Below are 25,266 nucleotides of genomic sequence, written 5' to 3'. Positions count from 1 at the left end.
TAAAGGGAATGCCGACAACCACACTCTGCTTTGCAAGTCACTGACAATCTGGAAAGAGGCTAAGACATGCTGTCAACCTCAGCAGAGAATCTCAGAGAAGCAGAGAGACAAAGCAAGGTGGAAAGACTCTGGGTGCATCTCCATTCTCTTCCCTTCTCCGAAGCACTGTTTGCTGCCAGCCCAAGGAACTGATTTACAGATTGACATTATAGGTGCAAGTCTAGGAGATAGAAAATAATGTAACTACGGGATTTGGAGACAGATGCTATAACAGTAAATGAACATAAAAAAAGTTCAAAGGTAAACTTCCGATAAAGGGTCAGGGCTAATTGAGCATAACTGTTGTGAACTAGGAGAATGTGGAAGTGTAATACTTTCTTTTGCTGACTTACCTGGTGGTGGTTTCATCACTCAGCAGCTTGTCTAAAGTTTCCCAGGGGAAAACAAAACAAGACTAAACACAGAATGTTAAGCTGATTATGCAACCTGCAGCTGTACCCTTAGCAAACTAGTTTTCCCAGATGACAAACCTAGTAAAATATACACTTAATATTTTTCTTACCCATTCTTCCCACCAACATTTCTCTCTTGATGGTAACATGGATAGAAGTACTAGAGTTGGCCAAGTACTATTGAATGGGTTGCTGCTACTTTTTAGTAGTAAGTTTGAGTAACAAATGTTTTAAGGATGATACTTTACATTTCCAAAGAATCTCTGAGCGCTATTCAACTTGAATTACAAATCTATCTGTCTGTGAAAACTGTTATTTCCATTTTCAAAACTGAGAAACTTAAATTGTTGCCTAAAGTAAGTGTGAACCATCTACTACATAGAGTTCCTGGTCTTATTTGCTCTTTTTCTTCACCCTTTCCCTTTTCCCTCCAGAGACAATTTTTCACCTCAATTTCTTCCCCTCTCTGTCTGTAATAATCCCCTCTGTGCAACTTGATACTGCACCCAAATTTAAAACTGTTTTTCCCCTTCCTCCTTGGCTGTGTGTTCCGTGCGTAAGTGCTCTACAGATTCAGGTAATGACACACATTAGTGCATTTCAAAGAGCTGTATTTATGTAGATAGGTTTAAATTGTTATTTCCATTTTATATATGTATGTGTGGGTGAGGAGGATTAGACTGCAGATAGGTTAAAGAACACAGGTGTCTCATGTGCTTCTGTTGTGGGGTACTGAGCTGGAGAAAGATGGTTTTGCAAAGGTGCTAAGCACTGTCTGCTCCCACTGCTTGGAAAGCACAAACCACTTTGGTGAATCTGAAGTTACACTGCCTGTTGTTTAGTAGGATAGGGGTCAGCATATTGACCAGAATCTTGTTTTCAATCCAAAAAGACAAGCAGTTTGTTCTTGAGAAGGGTGCTTTGCTCAAGAAAAGAGTAGCTGGTCAGTGGCTCTTTGTCCAGGTGAAGGTGAGTCACAAGTGGTGTCCCTCAGGGGTCTGTCTTGGAATGGTGTCCTTCAGCATCTTTATCACTGACCTAGGCAGTGGGATCTAGTGTATCTTCAATAAGTTTGATGAAGACACCAAGCTGAGTGGTGCAGTTGATAAAAGAGAAGGAAGGGAAGCCATCCAGAGGAACCTGGACAGGATTGAAAAGTGAGCCTGTGTGAACATAATGAGGTTCAACAAGGCCAAGTGCAAGGTGTTGCACTTGGGTCAGAGCAATCCCAGGTATGAGTACAGCCTGGGAGAAGAGCTCCCTGAGAGCAGAGCTGTGGAGAAGGACTTGGGGGTCCTGGTGAACAAGAAGCTGGACATGAGCCAGCAGTGTGCTCTGGCAGCCCAGAAGGCCAATGGTATCCTGGGCTGTAACAAAAGAGGGGCGGCAGCAGGGAGAGGAATGGGATTGTTCCTCTCTGCTCTGCCTTTGTGAGGCCCCATCTGGAGTACTGTGTCCAGGTGTGGGGCCCCCAGCACAACGAAGACATGGAACTTTTGGAGCGAGTCCATAGGAGGGCCGCAAAGATGATCAGAGGGCTGGAGCACCTCTCCTATGAAGAAAGGTTGGGGAAGCTGGGCTCGTTTAGCTTGGAGAAGAGAAGGCTTTGGGGGAGAGCTCAGAGCAGCCTTCCAGTACTTAATGGGAGCTTTTAACAGGAGGGAGAATGGCTTTTTTACGCTGCCAGATAATGATAGGACAAGGGGGTATGCTTTAGCTAAAAGAGAGGAGATTTAGATTAGAGGTTAGTAAGAAATTCTTCACTCAGATGTCAGTGAGGCACTGGCACTACTGCCCAGAGAAGCTGTGGATGCTCCGTCCCTGGAGGTGTTCAAGGTCAGGCTGAATGGGACCCTGGGCAGCCTGAGTTGATGGGTTGCAACCTTGCCTCTGGCAGGGAATTGGAACTGGATGATATTTAAGGTCCCTTCCGACCCAAGCCATTCCATGATTCTATGAAATTAACTGAATGTTCATAATTCATTCAACAGGGCTATTTCAAAGATGAAATACATTGTTTCTTCCCCACAACAGTTTAAGATATACATCCAGTTAAAACAGCAGGGTTCATTTATACTGTATTATGCAAGCAGGATGCTATGCACTGCGATTCAATGAGATCTTATTTGCAATGTCAATGAAAGAATTACACAAATAAATGATAAGTCTTTCAAAAGAAAAAGAAAGAAGGAAGAAAGAAAGAGAAAGAAAGCACAATACAGAGAAGTAAAATCACCACACAGCACTACTAAGACAATATAAGAGAGCCATTTTCCATTTTCAGTGCAAAGATAGTTTTTGTGTTTCATGCAATAGTGATGCTTTAGCCTTCATGCTAAGAAAGTTGTCAAGACAAGTTCTGTAGACACGCTGACTTGGTTGGAAAAAAGAAGTAAAGCAGTCAAGCTCCTGGGCACTCAGGTCCTCAGACAGCTGTTCCAGATCTGGTCAGATAAAGGACCTGACTCCTCTCTATAAAGCTCTGCATGTTCTGGTGAGTCACAAGAGCCATAACTATCTAGAACAGGTTTTGTACAGTGATTTGAGCAGAACGTATAAGCTTCAATATCATCTACAAAGTGACATGGAAAACACGCTGCGCAGTGCACAGGGCAGGGCTTTGGAAAGAAGAAAAGTTTGAAATAACAGAAAGCCTATACATTATTTCCTGTCTGCAGGCTGCTCACTGCTTTTTTTTGGAATGGATTGGAAGGAGGGTAATACGTCTTGCTAAGCAAGGCCATTCACTATTTAATATTAATTTCCTGTGTAAATATTTGGTCTTTCTAGTAGCCAGTCTCTCAGTTTACCTACTAATTCATCTGTTTACTCAAAATTATAATCAACTAGGAAGCATGCTATATGTTATGAAAATAGATTCTCTGAGGCTTTTGTCTCAGTTTTCTTCATACTATTGTTTTGCCACTTAATTGAATCCATTGCCTGAGATGTACGGCATCTGTTTTAAATAATTCATCAGCTTAGAGTGTTTCTCTGCAGTCACTCACAGAGTGACAGACTGAGACAAGAGCCTGTAATTTGTTATTGTGTTTTGATGGAAACGGGGAGCTGGATCGTGGTATTCTCTCAAATCAGCTTAGAGGAGCATATAAAAAGGCAGAAGGACTGGAATTTTATTTGCCAAAACTAAATTTTAAGTATCATTAAGGCTTTAAATCCTCCGTGTTCAGCATTGTTGCTGCTCATGGACATGTGCCTCACTAGAACTACTGTCACGCTGCTGATGTGGCAGTCAGCTGACAGTCCAGTCTCATGCCAAGGGTTCAGTGAGATTCTTTAATCCAACTGTTTTCAGCCTCTCGCTGCCCTTTATGTTGCAAGTATATCTGATTGATCCGATATTTCATAATGGGGAGGGCTGGAGGCAGGACTTGGTGGCCAAGAGGTTTTCAAGTCCTTACTCTTCTTCAGAGCAAAGCATGAGCCCTGTGCCCTGTGGTTCCCAACCAGATGCTTTCTGCCAGCTGCCTCCTGTGTCAGTGAGACCACATTTGGGGTGAGTGTCTGCACACCCGGTGGGCTGTGCCTGGTAGGACACAGGCTGGTAGAGGCACATCTGATCCGTGAATCACCAGTGACTGGTTTCTGAGTAGTTCAGTGCAACTGGGATCAACTCTGTTAGCTCAGGTGTGTCTGAGCCAGGCACTGTCACAAGGCGGATGTGCCTCAGCACTAAGGGGCATTTAGCTGCCAATCATCATCCAAATTCGAAAGGGAGTTTGCAAGCCTGAAGGCATTAAAAAGAACAATCTTCTCTCTTCAAATCCTTTCTCTCAGGCATCTGGGGTCTTTGCAGAGACTTCCTACCCTCAGCACAAACCCAACTGCTACCCAAGAGAGCGTGATTCTATGATTCTATGTTGTTACAGCCTGCTGAACCCAGCACCCCAGCAGAGGTGAGGCTGCTACAACTCTCAGCCCCAGGTCCAGCTGTCCGTGAGGCTGAGTGTGTTCTCCCATGCTCACAGGCATGCATCATCAGCACATATATATATGTATGTAGACCATAGAATCATAGAATCATTTGAGTTGGAAGGGACCCTTATAGATCATCTAATCCAACCCCCATGCAGTGAACAGGGACACCTACAGCTCCATCAGGTGCTCAGAGCCCCTTCCAGCCTGACCTTAAGTGTCTTCAAGGATGGGGCACCCACCACATCTCAGGGAAACCTGTGCCAGTGCCTCACCACCCTTATTGTAAAAAACTTCTTCCTTATATCCAGTCAAAAACTCCCTTCTTTTAGTTTTGAACTATTTCCCACTGTCCCATCACAACAGTCCCTGCTAAAGATTCTGTCCCCTTCTTTCTTACAGCCTCCCTTTACATACTGAAGGACCACTATCAGGTCTCCCCAGAGCCTTTTCTTCTCCAGGCTGAGCAGCCCCAGCTCTCTCAGGTTCCTCCCCATGTCATGCCACTGTGCTCGCAGGCTAAGCGATGCTCCCTCACCACCATGGGAAGACACTCTGGGGTTTGCCTGCCGCTGCCCAGTCCATCATTCAGTAGTGCTTGCCACCACTTTCCCCTGGAAGGAAATGAAATGTGGCTGTGTTTAAGGCCTTTGGCAGGAAGAGTCTACATAAACATTTATCAGCAGCCATATGGAGAAGAGCAAGCTAATAAAAATGTATCTTTCAGAAGGCTCTCTGACTACCAGTTTTCTGCGGGAGGGTAAATTTAAATTAATGTTGCACAGAAGCACTCCTCAGCTATTAAAAATGATGATGGGTCCAGGTACATTTCCAGTGACCTGCTGTTAACGTGGTATATGCTGCATTAGTACTAAACTGCCAGCAATGTTGGTGCTCTGAAACATGAGAGAGGATGCTGAGACCTTTCTCTTCACCCAAGTTCCATGGGAAAGAGCACTCTGTCTTCTTCCCACACAACTGAGCTCAAGCCCCACACGAATTGGTCAGCCCCTGCCATGCCATGCCAGTGCTCCAGCCTTGAGCAGGGTTCATGAGCACCCAGCCAAGACCCAAGCCAAGGGCTCAGCAATGAGTGGCATTCAGCATCTCCAAACCAGACTTGTTATTTTCCTCTTCTACAATCCAGACAGCTTGATTGCCATCACCAGATAGACTTGGATTTATAAGTAGGCAGATATGAAGAAGAATATCCTAGTAAGAAAGAGAGTAATGTGGAGTACAATTTTCACTCCTGGGCCTCACTGTACAAGAGAGAGATAGGCATACTGGAGACAGTCCAATGGAGAACCATCAAGATGATCAAGGGAATGAGCACCTCTCCTGTGAGGGGATGCTGGGACAGCTGAGACTGTCAGAGTTCAAGGAGTGTTTGGACAATGCTGTCAGACACAGGGTTTGAGTTTTGGGTGGTCCTGTGAGAAGGCAGGAGTCAGATTTGATGACCCTTAAGGGAGTTTACAAACAGGAGGAGGATCTGATAGTCTGATAGTGATGGGACAAGGGGGAACGGCTTTAAACTAAAAGAGGAAAGATTTAGGTTAGATGTTAGGAAGAAATTTTTTACTCAGAGAGTGGTGAGGCACTGGAACAAGATGCCCACGGGAGCTGTGAATACCCCATCCCTGGAGGTGCTCAGTGCCACGTTGGGTGGGCCGTGGGCAGCCCGATCTGGTGGGTGGCAACCAGCCCACGGCAGGGGGTTGGAGCTTGATGATCTTTAAGGTCCCCTCCAACCCAAGCCATTCCATGATTCTATGATCCTTGTGGGTCCCCTCCAACTCAGGATGTTCTATGAATCTGTGATTCTATGATTTGATGGATCAAGATATGAGATTGCAAACTCTATTTGTTATGTGTTTGCACGGCACCCAGTGTGTGCCAATGTGTCTCAGTCTTGTACTGCTCGCTGTCCACAGCCCAAATGCTTTCAGCCAAAAAGCAAGCAATCAGGTCTGGTAAATTCTTCTAGTGGGAGCTCTTCCCAGACTGTCAGTCTATCAGTGAAGAGCTTAACGCAGTGCCAGCCATGGGTGCTTCTCTGTGTGCCCATACACCTGATCACAAGGACCCCTAGTCGGGAGAGTTCAGGATCACTCCCTGCTCACTGCGCCTCACCAGGAGCCTTCAACCCAGTGCGGGACCTGATCCTGGCATTCAGCCTGCCCTACTAACTAAGCTACAAATTAGTGTCGTACATTAATGTTATTTATTTCTAATTAATTATTAAGGCGGTATGTAACAGCACTCGAGAAAGATCGTATTGGTATGTATCTGGATGCAACACAACCCTCCCTAAATCATGCTGAAAGCTGATTTCCCTCCTGCTATACAGCAAATTATGTCAGGCTTAGTGCTGGTACATAAGGAGAAAATTTGTTACCCTTCTGGAAAATCAATAGGCTCTTGGCAAACTGGGTTGGGAGCTGTTAATCATCCTGAAGGCACCATCTGCCCATGTGCCAAGGCACAACAGGAGAGCCGCAGCACCGCCCGCAGGAGGGCAAAAAGCAGAGAGGACCTTTCCTGCAGAGCAAGGGTGGGATGGGGAGCCTGGAGCCAAGCCCAAGGAGCACGGCTGGGTTGGCAGAGGGCATAGCTGAGGTTGAAGACCTGGAGATGCATTTGGGAGCAGCTGGTGCTGGCCAGTGTGGCCTGCTGGGCTGGAGCTGGCTCCTGGGTCCCGGGGAAGGGAACCCTCCTGCTATTGTTTGTATTGTTTGTGGCTTCCATGTCTCATCCGATGGGTCTGTGCCTCTCCCCAGAGCCACCTGGGAGCTCTGGTGGTCTTCAGAAAGCCACGCCAGCTCCAGAGAGCCGGCTGGTGACGGCCGGGAGCAAACAGCAATGGCCAGCTTTTTCCTGCTCAGTATTAATCGGCACTTTTCTGAATCACAGACATGGCTTTGTCTGCGGGATATCATCTGTGAGGTTCGGAAAGCAGCAGGAATTAATTCAGCTTGGGAGCGCTGGATGACTCAGGCTGCTGTGAAAACACCCCGGGGCAGAAATGAGATGTAGGGTAAATTCACCCATGGGGTAGCTCTCAATGGACTTTAGCTGAGGATAAATTTAATTTGCAGAAGTGAAGAAAATTTTATTTACACTTTCCAAGTAGCATTTTCATATGAAATATTCAAATAGATAATCAAGAGACTCTTAATGGGTTGCATTCATTGAAAGAGGTTTTGATTTAAATTCCTCAACGCTGGAGTCCCAGGCATATTTCTTTTCCCCAAACGAATTCCCAAGCTGAATTTTCCTATTGCACTAATGTATGAAAATCTGATTTCTCTGAATAAACATAGAAGATGACACAGCGCTGATATTAGGTTACGTGCAACCCACCCAGTGCTCTTGCTGGGGGGTGTCTGGAAAAGCAGGATGCAGCTGTAAGGAGTGCCTTGATGAGTCTGCAACAGCAGAGGGCTTCTGGTGCAGCTCCCAAGGATGGGTCCAAGTTATAAGAGCCCCTTGGGCTCCTCTAACTGTGCTGCCTGGGAGGAAAGATTGAGGTGAAGGATTTAAAATGTTGAGCCACGCAGACTGCTGCTTCGGCTCTCAGTGCGGCGGTATTTCACTGCGATCAATAAACATTTCATCGTCATTTCTGGCATGGGGCGGAGAGGCTGTAAGAAACCCAGGTTCCTTCCTCATCCCCTTCCTCTGCTTTCTGTGGGCTGTGAAGCATCACTGTAGGTAAATGCATCAGGACTTTGGTGTTTTAAGAGGGAGACATGGGGCAGGGGCTGCAGAAGGGCTGAAGGCAGCAGTTCAGCTGTGTCCCCTTAGGATGCTGACACTTGTGGCTGGGAGCCAGGGAAACCCCAGTGGAAAAATCTGGGGGAGGATCTGGAAAAAATGCTTCTCAAGGCAACGTCTCATGCTGGATCCCATTTGCTCCCCTCAGCCTGCTCTGTTTAAAGCTTTGTGCTTAAAATGCGGCAGGTATTTCATTGGGTTAGGGTTCCTTGTTTTGTGACTGTGGCTGTTTTTTCCACCCCCAGCCAGGGGTGTGTCCTCCACCTTTTCATAGAATCACAGAATGGCTTGGGTTGGAAGGGACCCCAAGGATCATTGAGTTCCAGTCCTCCTGCCATAGGCAGGGCCAGCAACCTCCAGATCTGGTACTAGACCAGGCTGCCCAGAGCCCCATGCAGTCTGGTCTTGAACACCTCCAGGGACAGAGCATCCACAGCCTCTCTGGGCAGCCTGTCCCAGCACCTCACCACTTTCATAGTAAAGAACTTCCCCCTGACATCCAAAACTTCTCCCGACATCCAGCCTTATCACCTTGGTTCTCATCAAACTCTTTTTTTCTTTCCATTGGGAGCCCCTCAGCTGAGGGCCGCATAGACTGCAGCGTTGTCCCTGCTCTGATGGGCTGGCTTCTGGCTCTTCCGTCACTTGGTCTTTCAGACCCAGGTTCACCTCCCTGCTCTGTTCTTGTTTCCCTTCTTATCCTTTTGATATTCATCAAATCCCAGGAAGAAGCCCAAGCCTAAGCCAAAGCAGCACACAAAATGCCAGCGTGTCATCCTGCAGCGCATGAATCCCACCACAGACAGGGCAGGCAGCCTGTGTCCCAGGGCTGGAGAACAGCCAGATAAGGCATGGTTAACTCTGGAGCATTCACTGCCTGGTGTAGTAGCAAAGAACCAGCACCATTTTACCAAGTGCTACTATTCACTGTACTTGTAGCCTTCCCGGGCCTTCCTGCAGTACTGCTCTGCTGCCAGTCCTGCTCTGCTGCCTGCCACTGGCACAGGGGAGAGGTGGATGCTGCGGGAGCCCCATCAGATGTCTGCCACTGCCATCTGCTGGATTGCATTCCTTCTACAAGCACATCTGTACAGCTCCCAGCTGCCAGAGCAACGCCCCAAGCCCCAATGTCTTTTGCATTGCAAATCCGAGGAAAGCTGGTTCTGTGCAAAGTAAGTTGAATGAGAGAGGGGAAGGAGGCAGGGGGTGCTGGGCAGGAGGAGGAAGGCTGGGTGCTGGGGCGGAGGAGAGACATCCCTATGGGAAGCTGGAGGAGGCTGCAGAGTGGGACATCCCCTCCCTCTCCCTGCTGCCACCCTTCTCTTGGTGCAGCCCATTGGCCTTCCAGGCTGCAAGAGCACACTGCTGGCTCATGTCCAGCTTCTCATCCTCCAGAGCCCCCAGGTCCTTCTTCCCAGGACAGCTCTCAATCCTCTCATCATCCACCCTGTATTTGTGCTTGGGACCTTGCATTTGGCCTCGTTGAACTTCACAAGGTTTGCACAGGCCCATCTCTCAGGCCTGGAGGGTCGCTGTGGATGGCATCCCTTTATCCCTCCAGCATAGTGACCGCACCACTCCTCTTGGTCTTGTCCACAGACTCGCTGAGGGTGCACTCAATCCCACTGTCCGTGTCACAAACAAAGATGTTAAGTAGTGCCAGTCTCCATACTGACCCCTGAGGAACACTGCTCATCACTGATCGCCACCTGGGCAGCGAGATGTTGATTGCAACTTGAGTGTGACCACTGAATAGATAATGTTTTAAAAGACAGGCCAGAATGCAAAAACAGAAAGGAAAGGAACGCCTGAAGTAATCCTTACTCCGGCATTTCTGAGCTTCTGGGCACGCGTCTGTCACCATGACAGCTGCTTAGGTATTGTTTGTGTCTGTTTATACATAGGTAATTTGGACATTCATGCCAAGACTTGTGCACACAGGAGTGCTCTTTCGATCTACTTCTCATTTTCCCATTTCTCTGCTCACTCATTGACTGTCATCTTGCTGTACAAAGACCAGAGCACAGCCCATGAAATTGAACAGTAGCAATTAATGACCAACCTTTAGCAGAAAAAGATGATCATTTATTTTACAACCCTGGGTCTCAATCCATTTTTAGCAAAAATCATTCCATCATGTGGAATGAGTCACATACACAAAGACCCTGATGATATTTGACTACCTCTTCAACAAAGTGTGAGATTGAACTCCCTCTAAGCTGCTAAACTGACTCATCCCGATGGGTAGATTTATTGCAGCCCATCCAGCATTAATACTAGCAGCAACTGTACAAAATAAAGGATTGCCATCGCCTTTCACTGAGTCAGTTGAAGCTCTCAGAAGCTAAGGCTAAGGCTAAGGCTAGCTTGACATCTGGCCAGCAGCTGGTGATGAGAGCTGCAAGAGCTGAACCTGAGTGATGTGACATAATGTGCTCTTAGCAAATTTGTGGATGGCAGTGGGTTAGAGGGAGTGGCTGGCATGCCAAACAGTGGAACTTCAATCCAGAAGGAAATGGAAGGCAGTGCTGGCACTCCTGTTTTCCTCAGAGCCCAGGAAGGAAGGGGCTAAGCACAGGTCCTGGGGATCTGGAGCTCTTGGGCAGACCAACATGATCTCACAGCAGACACACGAAGGCAGCCATAAGGCTCTACCTGGCATCTCGTTTGTCTCAGGCTGCTGTGCTGAACAGTAAGGATGTGCTGCCTCCTCCTGACACTTCTATTGCAAATACCCAACGAAGGAAAGAGAAATTCTGATTTGCATATGCCTGGGTTGAAATAAATAAGCAAACATTTTGAAAAATGAGTGTACGCATGTATAACCACCCACGCATGTATTTAAACCTCCCATCCAAGGAGAGATGAGCCTGATGTTGATCGTTTATGTTCGTGCAGTAAGAATTCTATGGAATTATTTTTCTGGGGTGAAAAATAGAAACAACCACATCAACTCACTTCATTTTAATGTCCATTTTATTGTCATCATCTTGCCATTCTGTGAGCTTTCAGCATCTTGCTTTGGCATTATGAGCACCTGTGCTTGTAAACGCTAGGCAACATAAATAAAATCTTGTTACAATGGTATCTACAGAAAATGAAGTTGGTGCAAAATATGATACCTGCAGCTTCTCAGCTTCCCCACATCCATGCACAAGCTGGTAATATATAAAAGCTACCTATCCAAAGTGCTGAATCTGTGTTCTTCAGTATTATTCATGTCACAGTTGCACAGAGAGAACGAATGGGCAAAATGATGTTGGACTGGGCCTTGGGAGAAACACTCACGTTTCTCAGGTGACTTTGAGGAAGCCACCTATAATTCATCCTTTGGTCTGTTCCTCACCTGTAGGATACTACACATCTACAGTGTACAATAGTGGCAATAACTCCTCTCCCACAAGAACTCTGTGCAGACAAAACCCTAATTTTACTTAAGTATGCAATGATAACTGGCCAAACCCATATATATTGTGTATGTCTAACCTTTAAATTAGCCTTAAAATTCCTGCTTTTTTGGATATGGACTGTAGATCCTCAAGAAAGCATAGCCTCATGTGGTAGGTTCCATTAAAAAAAAAATCTAAGGAATAGAAATTAAATCCAAAAAGATGATAACTGCCAGGTATCATTGTGCCTACGCTTGGACAAAAAGACTACTGCTGCACCTGTGTAGCTGCTGGTGTCACCAGTTGTGGGGAAGAGGAGAGGTACTGCAGAGTGAGATTGTAATCAGATACACAGCTCTGAGACAGCTGGAGGATCGAGTGACCCTCTTCCAGGAATGGAGTGTTAAGTACAGGTAGGCAGAGCAAACGCGGACAGAAAGGTGACCTCCGTAACGTTCGGTATTTTGACAGACAGCAAGATGTTTTAGGGACGAACACTTCGACCTTTTTAGCCTATTTGGTCCCTCAACTAGTAGAGGGAACTAATGGAGTTTTCATGCACTTCCCATCTCATGTCAGAGGTTTCTCTAAGGTTGCTAAGGGTGATTTAGGCTAAATGTGGTGCGAGTATGTTCTGAGACAGAGAAAGGGCTGTTGTGACTGGCACCTGAGACTGGAAGGAACAAGGGAAAACCACACTCCCAGAAAGGATACCTGAGCAGCCAGGGTTGTTTGGTTGTGAGCATGTGTGCCCATGTTTTATTTACTGGAGAAGCACCATGGTCACAGTGGGCAGAGCTAGGTGGAAACAGTAAAGGGCATTGCCAAGAATGGCTTAAGGTCACCACCTACTGCAGGATTAATACTTCATTGTCAGTCTTCTGTTGCCTGATGCCTTGAAATATTAGGGCTAAAATTTAGATCTGCTCAGGATGGACAGCTCTTCTCAGGGTGGAAAACTGAGAAAGACATTTCTTTGGAATCTGTAGGAGATCTGCTGAGGCAGAGCTGAAAAATGAGAAAAATACATGCTCAAAATTTTAAGGAAACATGAGAAGTCATGGGTCTAGGTCCTCTCAGCTGAAACCTTTCGGTGACACTTTAATTCTATTCATTCTCCCTTAAGAAGACCTCACCTTGAAAACCAAAGTGTTGGAATAAGTGACAAAGGACAGCAGCCACACACCAGGAGGATGTTAACTCAGTTCACATCCCTAGAGGTGGGAGCAACTTCCAGGAACAGCTGGAGATGCAAAGTGACCCTCTGTAAGAAGCGGGGGTGGCACTTGAAGCGAACCAGGGGGAAGTAAAGGACAATACCACTGAACATGAACAGCACAACATAGAGAATCTCAATCTGGGGTTGGTCGATGATTGGAGCTAGCACCAGGTACACAGCCGCAATTAGCACAATTATGGGGATGACAATTGGGACCTGTGAAAGCAGAATGTAAAGACTCATGTAATCCTTGGCCAGTCCAGCTCTGGACAACCCTGAATCTTGTTCAGAAAGCTTTTTAGATGAAATCCTGCCACAGCCTGAGGTATTACCCAGAAATCACAGTTAATCCAGGCATTCTGTTTCCCAGACCACTCCTCCTCTGAGGCTGAGCAGCTCTGCAAAAGCTACACCACGTGCCCTAACCCCTGGTCTTCCCTGCCCTCCCAGACCTGAAGATGCAGACAGCTGTTTCAGTGCCAGGCCTGCCCTTGCTCTCCATACTACTTTGCATCCAAAACCTGAGCTATAGATAAAACTCACATCGATGTGCACAAATTGAATCTTACCACCCTCGAGCCAAAAGGTCTCTTCATGTGTTCACAGATAGGTGGACAAGGAACCTCAGAGGCCATTTCAGAGAATTACAGAATCACCTGCTGCCTGGAGGAATGCCATGAAACCCAAAAGGAAGCCCTGCAGCTCGACTCACTCGTGGCATCAGGGGGAAAAGCAGCTAACTCCTGATTTCTTTCCACTGAGCTAATCAGTAGGGAGCAAACCCATCCTTTGGCCACGCCAGAGGACTTGGGCCATTCCAGCCAGGTTTTTTTCTGTTTGGGAAGGCTCTCATACCTGGGCCATCTAGTCCAACCATTAGCCCACCACCACCGTGTCCCTCAGTACCACATCAGTCCTTTCCTTGAATATCTCCAGGGACGGTGACTCCACCGCTTCCCTGGGCAGCCTGTGCCAGTGCACAGTCTGGGACAGAACATGAAATTAAAAAAGGAAAACAATGCAAAATCTGTAAGCAACAAACCCCAGTGCTTTCTCATTCCACAGAATGCTGTCTTATTCATTTGGATGGTCAAGGAAAAGGGTTAGGGAGTTCTATGTGATTACTTCACCTTGTAAGGTCTTGGCAGGTCTGGTTTCTTGATTTTTAGATACAGGAGACCAGAAATAGTCATGCCATAGAAAAGCCACGTTATAAAACTGGAAAAAAAAAACATTAAATTTGGGGAGAGATCATCCAACAATGTCAGTCCCGCTTTGCATGTCCCAAGTATACCTATCTCCAATTAAAAAGGATAATATTGATATAAATTCAGTAGTTCTTGCATTCGTTTCCTTTCCAGCACAAATAATGAAAACTTCAGAGTGATCTGAATATGACAGATTCATTTCAAGATGAGGATGAATCACATCCAGTTAAGTATTCATCCAGAAGCATTCATGCATTGCAAAGATTCTGGTTCTTAAGCCCTGTCTTCTCTCCTCCTCCCTCCTCAGTATTGGTCAGAAAGCAATAAGCCAGGTTCAAAAAAAGCATTAACAGAAAATACTTTTCAAAAAGGTCAAAACCCAGCACTACAGGGGATGCAAAGATTTCAGGCCACACTTACCTGAAATAGGTCACAATGCTGGTGAAGTTTCCAGGGATTATCATTATTAAAGACATTGCAGATGTGAAGAGCAGAGCAGGGGAAGGCGTGAGGCATCGCACGTGGGCCATGGACAAGATGTCTGGCTGCAAGCCAAAGCAGAACAGTGTGCTGTCATGTCGTGGATGTGGAGATTATTGCTCATCCCCACAGCTGCTAGGGGGAGTTCTGCCCGCAGCCTGATCTACTCTTACTCATCAAATAAGCATCATGATATAAAGGCTGTTCAGTTGCGAGGAATGTAAACATGAACCCCCCCCGGCAAGGACATTTTGTGTCTTGCTGATTTCACAACAAATTTGCTGGGTTTAGACAGACAGGATGAGGTTTTCAAGCTACCAGTGTGACAGATGAAGACTGAGTCAAATCAGAGCTTTCCTGACCATCACCAGGAAACCAGGGTGGCTTTGTCATGGTCCCACTCTCCTGCCCTCTGTCACATTGCTCTGTGAATTTCCTGGTCCAACTGGAAAACTGGGTCACTATTCCCAATATATACTTGCAACCACTCACAATGCAAAAGAAGATTGGTTCCAGAGCATGGAGAGAATGACTAGCTTCTTTATTTCTTGGTTCATTGGGAGTGTTTAATAGAAAGTTTGTTGATTTTTTTTCAATTTCTATTCTTATTTTTTCTATCATGCAAGTAATTCTGCTAGTGCTCAGTCTGAGAACAGGACTGCGCAAGAGGTCAGCTCTTAAGTCCCATACGGTGAAATTCAAACTGAGAACTGCTCAGCACACAGCTTGCCACAATGCAAATGGTGCTGTCATGGAACCATAGAATCCTTAAGGTTGGAAAAAACTACTAAGATCATCTAGTCCAACTGCCCAGCTAGCACCAATATGGTCCATGAAACCATGTCCCTAAATACCACATCTCCACATTTCTTGAACACCTCCGGGGATGGAGACTCCCCCACCTTCCTGGGCAGCCTGTGCCTGTGCATCACCACTCCTTCTGAGAAGCAAGTCTTCCTAATATCCAACCTGAACCTCCCTGGCACAACCCTAGGCCATTCCCTCTCATCCTATCGCTGTTACTTGGGAGAAGAGGCCGACCCTCATGTCACTACAACCTCCTTCCAGCAGGGTGTTATGGAGAGCCATAAGGTCTGCCCTGAGCCTCCTCTTCTCCAGACTGAACAATTCCAGAGAGTGTCACCAACTCCAGAGGGAAGGCACCGACTCAGTCAGCTCCACCAACCTTCATATTATATATATAATTTATATATATTATACCAACCTTTATATTTATATATGTAAAAGATTCCCTCCTGTGCCGAAGGAGCGGAGCTGATGCAGAGTGGTATCCTTTGCCCCTGAGCAGAAATGCTGGACGGTGTGGGGAGGAAGAATCAAAGCAGCAGCAAGCTCCAGGAGGAACAGAGGAACACAACGTGCCTCAAAACAGAGGAGGTTGAATGCAGTGCAGCTCGAGCACTGAAAGTGTAGCCAATTTCCAGATGTGGTAGAAGTACCAGATGTGTGTATGTGTATCTTATCTATTGTATACATGTGTTTGTGTATGTATGCACCTACTGAGAACATATGCTCAACTTCACTATCAGCTGGAGCTGGGGCAGGGGACTGTGGCAGCGTGGCCACTGTTAGGTCACTGGATTCAGCCCCGCCTAACAAGGCTAATTAAAAAACTCATCTAGGGAAGTCTCAAGGATCAGTGTCACCTTGCAATTGCTATGAAGAATATAAAGTTGCTCAAAGCAAAACAGACCTCCTTTTTGATTCCTTACCATATGACCTTCCCTTGCAGCAATGTAGCACACGCGGCCTCCGCTAAAGAACGTGCCATTGGATGAACCAAATGTAGACAGTGCCACTGACAGGGAGATGAGCCATGCCCAGCTAGCCAGGACTTTGTTCCTGAGGTGGGAAAGAATTCATAGCATAACATCCAGCTCGCGAGAGTACCAAATATTCACGCTAGAACCCAACAGGTCTCTTCACTCCATTATTCTCACTGAACGTTTTTTTCCAAAGCTTTTCTAAGATTGAAAGCCTTCTTCCCATTCCCATAATATTTAGTTGCTAGGAACTTTGTCTTGCCCAGAACAGGCAGCTTTTCTTCCTGCCTGGTGTATTTCCACCTAAATCTATCCGCACTGCAGTGGTGGACAAAGCTGTCAAAACACGCAGAACTCACTGTTTTATGTGTATACATGCTGTTGCATGATTCCAGCAGGTACTGCTTTTACAGCCAACAGTATTAGAATAGAAAATGCAGAAAGACTGTTACCACCATTCGAACTGTATGGCTTTTCAGTAATCAGTCATCCCAAATGTTCAAAAATCAAGAGCTGGGCTTCCCAAAATTATGGTAGTTGCTCACATGCCACAGTAACTTCACAGTTTACAAGTTTATAGTTTACAAACTTGGTTTAGAAGTTTACTGTCTGGGTTATGGGCCTTCAGGATTTGGGTTATCAAGCTATTTGCCACAGCCATTTCCTTTTCTCAAAATGATGGAATCTCACCATCTCCCGCAATCGCAAGACTCCATCAAGTCAACCATGTTTCTCCCCATCAATTCTCTTATAGAGGAATAAATTGACTTAAGAGTGATGTGTCCTCTTCTGGCTTCTTTCTGCCTCTCATCTCCTCCCTCACTGGCCGGAATGGCTGCATCTGCTGCCCTCCAACCACAGGGAGCACGCACCCCTCAGCCTGTGGCCATCCACCCATCCTCAGGGCTTCAGCATGCTGCTGAGCTTCCCGGTTGCTAGTTCAGTGCTGCTTCTTAGTTGTGCTCTCACGGTGAAAAGGCGAATTGGGAAGGAAAAGGGGATGTGTCAGAAAGGAGGGAGCTCATAAATTAGTTGTTATTTGGGAGTGGTGAGAAAGGAAGTGCAGAGAAAGTTCGTGACGCTGCAGTTTAGTGAGGCTTTGTAACCTGTTCAGACAAGGCACTGGGCCTTTCAAAGCTCTTGTTTGTAATGACATGAAAGGCTGCTAGAGAACACATCTAGCTAGAGCTCATTTGGATCTTCAAACTGAAGATGCTAAGAAATGCACACAGTGGCAAAGCCACTACTTACTTTTTAATGAGAGAATGAGCAGGAACATAATCTCTGGATATAATATGTCATGGTTTCTGCCAGACAACTCATTGGGGGTATCATGGATTCTGTCTTTAGAAATACTTAGACTGAAGTTGGCTGTTCTGGTGGAGGAGCCCCTGGTTCGAAGGCACTGCTGCCTACATCTCTCGTGAAGGTCCTTTGCCTCCTATCCTAAAATCCTTGTTGCACAGGATCCTGTGCACAGAGCCTGTTCAGTACCACCAAAGCGATTCTGCGCAACAGTTCGGGTTGACGGAAGGTGCAAACAGTTTGTAAGCAGATGGGGAAACTGAACCAACACGCTTTTGTCTAACTCCCAACCACTGCATTTCTGGGGCAGCACACTGTCCTCTCCACTTTTCTGGAAACGCCTAAAATGTGGGACAAATTCCACTCCTCAGGTCTGGGTATACAACTGTATCGGGCTTACATGGGAACAGCATCTAAATCTCCCAAAATTCAGGAGAGAACCTGCACTTTGCTAAACCACACAGGCTGTGTTACCACAGGCAGAGCTCACCCCCAAGTGACGGCCACAGCTCCTGAAGTCAGCAGCTCGGACGGAGCCATGGCCGCAAAGTAGCTGACGTTTACCAGCAAATACAGGCATGTAACCAAAGGAATAGCAATCATCACAGCTCTGGGAAGGGTCACCTGGGAAAGGGATGACAAGAGTGTTAGATGCAGCACGTTTATGAGTTAGTTTTGTCTTTGCTACCACCCACATTGAACTGAAACTCATTCACTCACAATGCTTTTCCCCAGAATATGGCCACAAAAGACTTATACCCAGATTCATCAGGAAGCTTTCACACCATACTCCCAAAGGTGTCAGGCATACAATTCAAAAGCTGTTCCTCAGAATAAAATAAATCATATTCAAAAAATTTTGCTGCACAGATGCCCAAGAAGTCTATTGCACACGTGTTGATTATTTTCGTATTGGTTTATTTGCTGCTTATGAGTCCTGGTGTGCTGCATCTCCACATGAACATCTGATAGAAATAGGTGAAGTACGTGTGTGTGCTGCATCCCATGTAACAGCACAAGGGAAATCTGCTCCAGGAATGAATTGTTTTTTACTTAATGACAGGATACTATCTTTGAGCCCCACAGACTACTTTAAGGTTCACCAAAACCAAAAACACTGCTTCGTCCAACTGAAAGCACCAGAAAAGAGCACCTCGTAGGCATCTCAGAGCAATTTCATGTTTAAAAAACCTGAAATATCCATTTTTGTATTCCCCACTCTAACATGACAAGATACGGCAGTCCCTTATGTTGTTACCTCCACCCTGTCTAGCTCTGAATATCAGTACGCACAGTCCTGTGGGAGAGAGTGCCACGTGATTCTAGGATCTTTGCTTCCATTTAGATTAATATTCAACTGTGCATTTTCATTTAAACTGTAAAATCTTGCACACTGCACTGGTAGAAAGTGCAAGCTATACATGCTGCTCTCACACAGCTTGACACTGCTGTGGTGTCCCATCCCTGATCTGTACGGCACAGGGAGGGCTGATGTGAGATGCAGCTGAGCTACTTCAGTGCCTATAGCATGGACTAAACAATGCCTAGAAAGTAGATGATTAAATACAAGGGTTGTTCAGAGGCTTAGATTCCGTTGTCAGTGAGGCTTGGCTTGCTCTGAAGTTCCCCTCCGTGCAATGAGAAGGGACAAGTGTTTTCTGAAGCACACATTACAGATTACATCTTTTGAGGAGTATGTGGTATTGAGAAACCTTTATGAATTTTAGCAGTAGGGTGGCTGTGACACTTCTCTGCATAAATCTGGGTGTCTATGGTGAGATGCTCTGATCTCTGATCAAAATTCAGCATTAAGTGCTGTCTAGAAGCTCTTTCTCCAGCTACTGAGGGGTCTAGTAGTGCTTTTGTTCCGGGTAGGCTGCTATTGTGCTTTGGGCCTCATTTTTCTGTCCTGTCACATTTCCAGACACATCCATAGGTGTCCGGCCCCACAACAGCAACAACAACAAAACAGGAGGAAAGCTCGGCAATTTTTCCTTGATGCCCTAATCCTTCAATTACCCATAGCAGCAAATGTGGAGAAGCATTGGGCAAATACAACCCGGCTCACTCACCTCAGGGTTCTTCAGTTCCTCAGTTACGTAGTTCAGGTTGTTCCAGCCATCGTAGGACCAGAGCCCCTGATAAAATGCCACTCCGATCGTCCCGATACCTGCATTCGTGCCTTGAAAAGCGTTCTGAAAGCTCTGAGTCTGTCCCTTGGCGAGCAGCACCAATCCGCCCACCACGATCACCAGCAAAGCCAAGAGTTTGGCAGCCGTAAAAACGTTCATAACAGACATTGCCAGCCTCACGTTGAGGCAGTTGATGATAGTTAGGACCAGGATGCAGGCAGCAGCTGTACATTTGATGACAATCTGCGGGGATGAGCATCCTGGGTAGAACGGTGCGACGGCATATTCGGCAAAGCTCAGACAGACAGCTGCCAACCCAGCTGGTCTCACCAGGATGACAGAAGTGTAGGCGAAAAGGAAAGCAGGAAAAGAACCAAAAATCCTCAAGATGTAAATATATTCGCCTCCAGACTCTTTGATCATGGTTCCAAGCTCAGCGTAAGACAGGGCTCCAAACGTGGCCAGCAGACCACACGCTGCCCAGATGAGCAGGCTGCTGGCGGGGCTCCCCATGTGATGCAGCACCCACTCAGGGGACATAAAGATCCCCGAGCCTATCATGGTGCCTGCAATTAATGACACGCCGCTAATCAGGCCGACCTCTTGTTTCAGTCTTAATTTCTCCCTTCCTTCACTCGTATCTGCGGATGGATGAGGCGAATCTGTTGTTTGCCTTCTCCTCATTGTGGACCTGTTAGGAGATGTTTCTTCAGAGGCAATACAGAATAAGACTGAGTCATTTGAATAAGAACTACCTGAGGTCTTAAAGGTTAAGTTAATAAGTCACACTGTTAAGAAATGGACACGCTCTTCCCCTGTTTTGCATTCTTCCATTCTCTATCTTATCTTGCTAATTCATAATGATTCAGATAATGCCAGGTTTGATTATCTTTCACTGTCATTACAGTAATGGCAATGGATTGCGCTTGGCACTACCTGAGTCACGCAGCACCTTACCAAACTGTTCCTCTGGTCACAGCTCCTTCCAATTATGCTTCTAATGGCATCTGAAGCAGATCTAAGATAGGGAAAATCCCCATGCAAATCTGTACTTTATTCTTCGGCTTAAAGTCAAGGATCAAGTACCTGCTTTAGTGCTGAATTATATTTTCACTCCCCACTATAAAGTGATCAAACCAGCCTGCCACCCAGCCCTGCTCAGCAAGCGATATTTCCAGTGCCTTCACCAAAGACATAGAAGTGTTCTGCTAAAAGCAGCCCTGGCTCCGCTTTCTTGCAGAACAGTAGGGGGAAATTCTGGCTTTTTCAAATTTTAGGAAGCACAGGAGGAGAAGAGTGAAGAAGGAACAAATACAATTTTAGGGGCCCTTTTTGTCAGTGTATACGAGGTGTGCAGATTCACAGCAGACCACAGTGTTCAGAGGATGTTGTCAGAGCTCGTCAGATACACTGAAATGCGCGCACTCAGGAGAAATGCAGAGGCACCAGCTTTTGGCAATGCTTCTGCCTCCTATTTATCTAACAAAATTTCAGGCTTTGGGGAGGGCTCTGCTGGAAATCAGAAGACTGTTACAATGCATGAGGGTGTATTTTGTGATCTGTGACACACGTGAAGCACCGAGCAGAAGGGGATGTCCAGAAGGATTCCTTCTGATGTAAAGTAAACTTTACTGACTGCAACCATAAGGAAGGAGACTTACTGTCCCTGGTGGTCCCTGTCAGCCTTCTGCTGGGATGAATACAGGAAACGGGGTTGAGACCTTCCTCAGCGCTTCACAGACACAGCAGACCTTGATTCTTTAAAATGACCTGTCCTCCTGAACCATCTGAGCTAAAAAAAGAGCATGAATATCAACAGAATTATTTTTTTGTGAAAAAATTCCTTCCTTTTCCCTGTTGGTTTTTTTTCAGTCTTAAATCATCTTCTTAGCTTTGCAGCTTTCTATGGACGAGTCTTGAACTCTTAGCAAAATTCATGCACCCGTAAGAAAAAGGAGGTAAACAAGCCATACAATTGCTCACGTTAAAGCAAATAAAGTTGAACAAATTTCAGCATCAAGTTTTAGTTTCTTCAAAGATGGAAAAAAAAGGATATCTCATTAAAAAGTATAAATCTTATTATCAGATGAAGGAGATCATTAGAAAAGCTTTTCTTTTTTGTAAGGTACGCTAGGAGTTATTCCTGACACCAAGTGCCGTGTCCCAGCCCTTAGGAGGGAGAGGAGTGACCAGATTTGCAACTCCCCTGGGTTAGATTAAGGTGAAATGACATTCAAGGTCCAAACATGGTCATCAATTTTAATGAGAATTCCTGTAATACAATTACAAGTATCGGCACTCTTACAATTAAGTCTAAGCTGTGCAGCTAACCTATGCGGCTTTATAGGAAATCAAAATAAGCTTTGTATAACTGAGCAACTTAAGAGAAGGAAAGAGAGAGACAGACAGAACAAGAGATCACCGCTCTGGGTTGCAGCTCTGGTCCGTCCAGCGGGGGTCCTTGGTCTGAAAGTGCTCACCCACCTGAGCTGCTCCTGAGCGCCCTTTTCTGCCCACTAGATTTGCGGGTTCTGTACGACCAGCACACCCACAGTTAAACCTGCATTGTCACCAAACAGGGAGTCTGGGCCAGAGCAAGGCGTCCCATCTCCCCCGACCACATCCTTGCGCAGTTCACCTATTGTCATGGCGATGGTCTTATCTTGCAAGTGTTTGAGGCATTTCCAGGCATGCCACAGATAAGGTGTTTCCCATTGGTCTGCTATACCAGCTCACTAGTATTCAGTAGGAAATGGATCCCAGCTTGATTCTTGTAATTTCAAAGTCATTTATAAACATTCACAGCTGATCAAGGCGTAGCTTTAACAAAAACGAAAGGTTGCTTTGTCTGTATCAAAGAAGTTTTTTTAAGTCTCCCTAGTAAAGGTGTGAGTTCTAAGAATAAAAATACGCTCCCTGTACTGCCAGGGTGCAAATTAATTCATTTTGAGTTAATGGTTTGCAAAGTGCTTGAAAAGTCGAAAGCAGGCATCCCAGTAATGCAGAATATTTTGGTTTACAGCTACTAAGTGACAGTGCTTGTCTTGTTAACTCGTTTAACTCTCTGTAGCATAATCTTTTTACAATTAGGCAACACTGGAATCCTTCAGAGGTCTAAAGATCTGAGGTTTTTTTCTGCACTATAGATGACCTCTGTGTGCAACCATACATATATTATGTATACCAATCATATCTGAGAATGTGTTCATAGAACATGGGTAGACCAACATTAAAGGAGAACTTACTGTGACTACAGGTAGTTGAGTATCCTGGTCAGGTTACAGAAGTATTTCAATAACTATTCTGTTCTAATGAAGGAGTTTCCTTTCCAAAGCGTAAATGTAAGGTTCTGTGGAGGAGCTGAGAGGATCTTTTCAAACCTTTATGGTTCTGGCTCCTAGAAATAGAACTAGATGATCTTTGAGCTCCGTCCCAACCCAAGCCATTCAATGACTCTAGGAGATAACGAACTTCTAATCTAATATTGTAGAAACAGAATTTCTTCAAACATGATCATGTCTAAAAAATTTCTGTAAGGCCGCTCAGATAACAGGGATTATTAATGGGTAGGTCAGTAGCCTCAGTCAGTTCCTAAAGGGAGTCTATTTCTATTCCCATGATCATTGTCACTCAGTTCTAACTCCTACCCAAGGTAATAATGAATCTAATTAATAAGATAAGAACCTGAGGCTAGTCCTGTTGAAGCCAAGATGGTATGACTTCTCTGGTTTTTTTTTTCCATTGACTTTGTTCTTTTTTTTGACTGGTATCAGCAGTGGGGAGCAGGTAGCCGTAGATACTGCAGGTGAGTGGATTGGCACCATTATCAAAGCATTTGTCAGGATTGGATACGTAAAATTGCATCTCACTGCTCCACTTCAAAAAATGTGTATGAACAGGAGTAAGAAATAAAGTGCTGCTTTCTCCTTCTGGGGAGTAGCAAAACTTTGTTATTCAAGCTGTCATGTAATTAATGTATCAGTTACACAAGCAACTCTCCCAGTCATGTACCTTTGACATTGCAGTGGGTGGTTGCCATCTACTGGTCTCTAAGCAATAAAGCAGCTTTGTCCAGTGAACTACAGCTCGCTCTACTTGAGGGTTTGATATCTTGCATTACTGATTAAACAGGAACCTTGCAACAAATATTAGTTCTTAAATATTAATGTAACATAAATTGAAAGCATGTTGGATTCATGAATGAAAATTGTCCTTAATGTCAATAGGGCTGGTTTTATTCCAGCAATAGCTACAAGGACTATAGAAAAATAATTTAACATAAAGGCCAATGTCAGTTAGTGAGATCTAGACAAAACACGTAGACAAATATTTTACAGTGTTTAATTTTAGGCCCCAGGAGCTGCATTTGGAACACAGTTATAGGTTTGTCTCCTCTCTGTACTGTACTTTGGAAAGAGTTACAAATCTCACAACGGGAAGTAAAAACAACCCACAATCTGAGGTCAATGGCCAAAGCATGTAACTTACTTCTGAGGCAAGCATTTCTTCATACCTACAAAAATGAACAAAGATCAAGATTTTCTTTTTTAGAAAACAAAACAAAACAATAATCAAGTTGTTTGAGATGAGCTAACAGAGAACTCATCCAGGATACAGAACTCATCCAGGACTTCAGATGTGGGTTTCATGGCCTTCTCTACTTGAGAATGCAGGAAGCCATAAATCCAAGAATGCCCTCACCTCCAAAATGCGGGCTTTGAGCTGTGTTTGCAGGCAGATCTTGGTACAGAATCATAGAATCATTTGAGTTGGATGAGATCCTTAAAGGCCATCTAGTACAACTGCCCTGCAATGAACAGGGACACCTACAGCTCCACCAGGGGCTCAGAGCCCTGTCCAGCCTCACCTTGAGCGTCTCCAGGGCAGTGCATCCACCACCTCTCTGGGCGACCTGTGCCAGTGCCTCAGCACCTTCTGTACTTGTGATATGAGTAGAAATATCTGTTGAAAGGAGGGAGGCAACAAAAGCCAGGAAAGTGGAACTCTGAAATAGATTTTCAGCCCAGAAGAAGAAAATGGGGCAGAGAGAAAACGTGTCCCATGTGCCCTGTGTGAAAATAGGAGAAGGAAAAGTTGACTCCCTTAGGGGGGTCTCCCTGGGGAGGGGGTGCCCTATGGTGTTGGACTCCAGGCGCCCGCCTCCCAAGACCCCAGCCAGCACCGCTGCTGGCTTCCAGCTACCGGAGCCAGCCTGCACTCACCCAGGGGCCCAACGGTGAGCTCCAGGCTGCCGCTGTCACTCGGTAAGACCTCAGCACATTCTGGTTCTGCAACTGCTAAATTGAAATATTGGCTTTTGTTTTGCATGAGGAAGTGCCAGTCAGATACTGAACATTTTGTTTAGTTGCCTAACTGCGTTCAGGAGGAAGTTGTTAGTGTCGTACTGTACGTTCTGTGCTGCCCACATGTACAGAGCTGTACATCGGGCAGTAACAGTCCAAGTCCTCCGTGCTGCATGGAAGGACACTTAAGTAAAAGAACTCATATAGAAAATAGCAATAGAGTAATACAAAACAAGAATCATAGCTGAAAAGAAAATAATTACAACTTTCATCAGTAC

The 25,266-nt window shown here is 45.6% G+C and overlaps 1 protein-coding gene across 3 annotated transcripts; it reads right to left on the bottom strand.

Annotated features, from left to right (window-relative positions):
- LOC110396565 (b(0,+)-type amino acid transporter 1-like) lies at window positions 11,118-25,045 on the bottom strand. Of its 3 annotated transcripts, none has more exons than XM_021392263.1 (9): window positions 24,908-25,045; window positions 24,553-24,753; window positions 21,347-21,477; window positions 19,626-20,392; window positions 18,044-18,177; window positions 16,198-16,327; window positions 14,405-14,529; window positions 13,907-13,994; window positions 11,118-12,992 (listed from the first exon to the last, which is right to left on the bottom strand). In XM_021392263.1, exons 4-9 carry the CDS (start codon window positions 20,367-20,369, stop codon window positions 12,759-12,761), a joined length of 1,455 nt encoding a protein of 484 aa, XP_021247938.1. In that variant the 5' UTR covers window positions 20,370-20,392; window positions 21,347-21,477; window positions 24,553-24,753; window positions 24,908-25,045; the 3' UTR covers window positions 11,118-12,758. The 3 variants fall into 3 exon arrangements, with proteins under 3 accessions (XP_021247938.1, XP_021247936.1, XP_021247937.1); XM_021392261.1 differs by having other exon boundaries at window positions 19,626-20,376; window positions 24,908-25,035; XM_021392262.1 differs by lacking the exon at window positions 24,553-24,753 and having other exon boundaries at window positions 19,626-20,376; window positions 24,908-25,036.

This window comes from Numida meleagris, chromosome 3, assembly GCF_002078875.1.
Source record: "Numida meleagris isolate 19003 breed g44 Domestic line chromosome 3, NumMel1.0, whole genome shotgun sequence".
Classification (NCBI taxonomy): domain Eukaryota; kingdom Metazoa; phylum Chordata; class Aves; order Galliformes; family Numididae; genus Numida; species Numida meleagris.
This window is presented reverse-complemented; position numbering and strand designations above follow the sequence as displayed.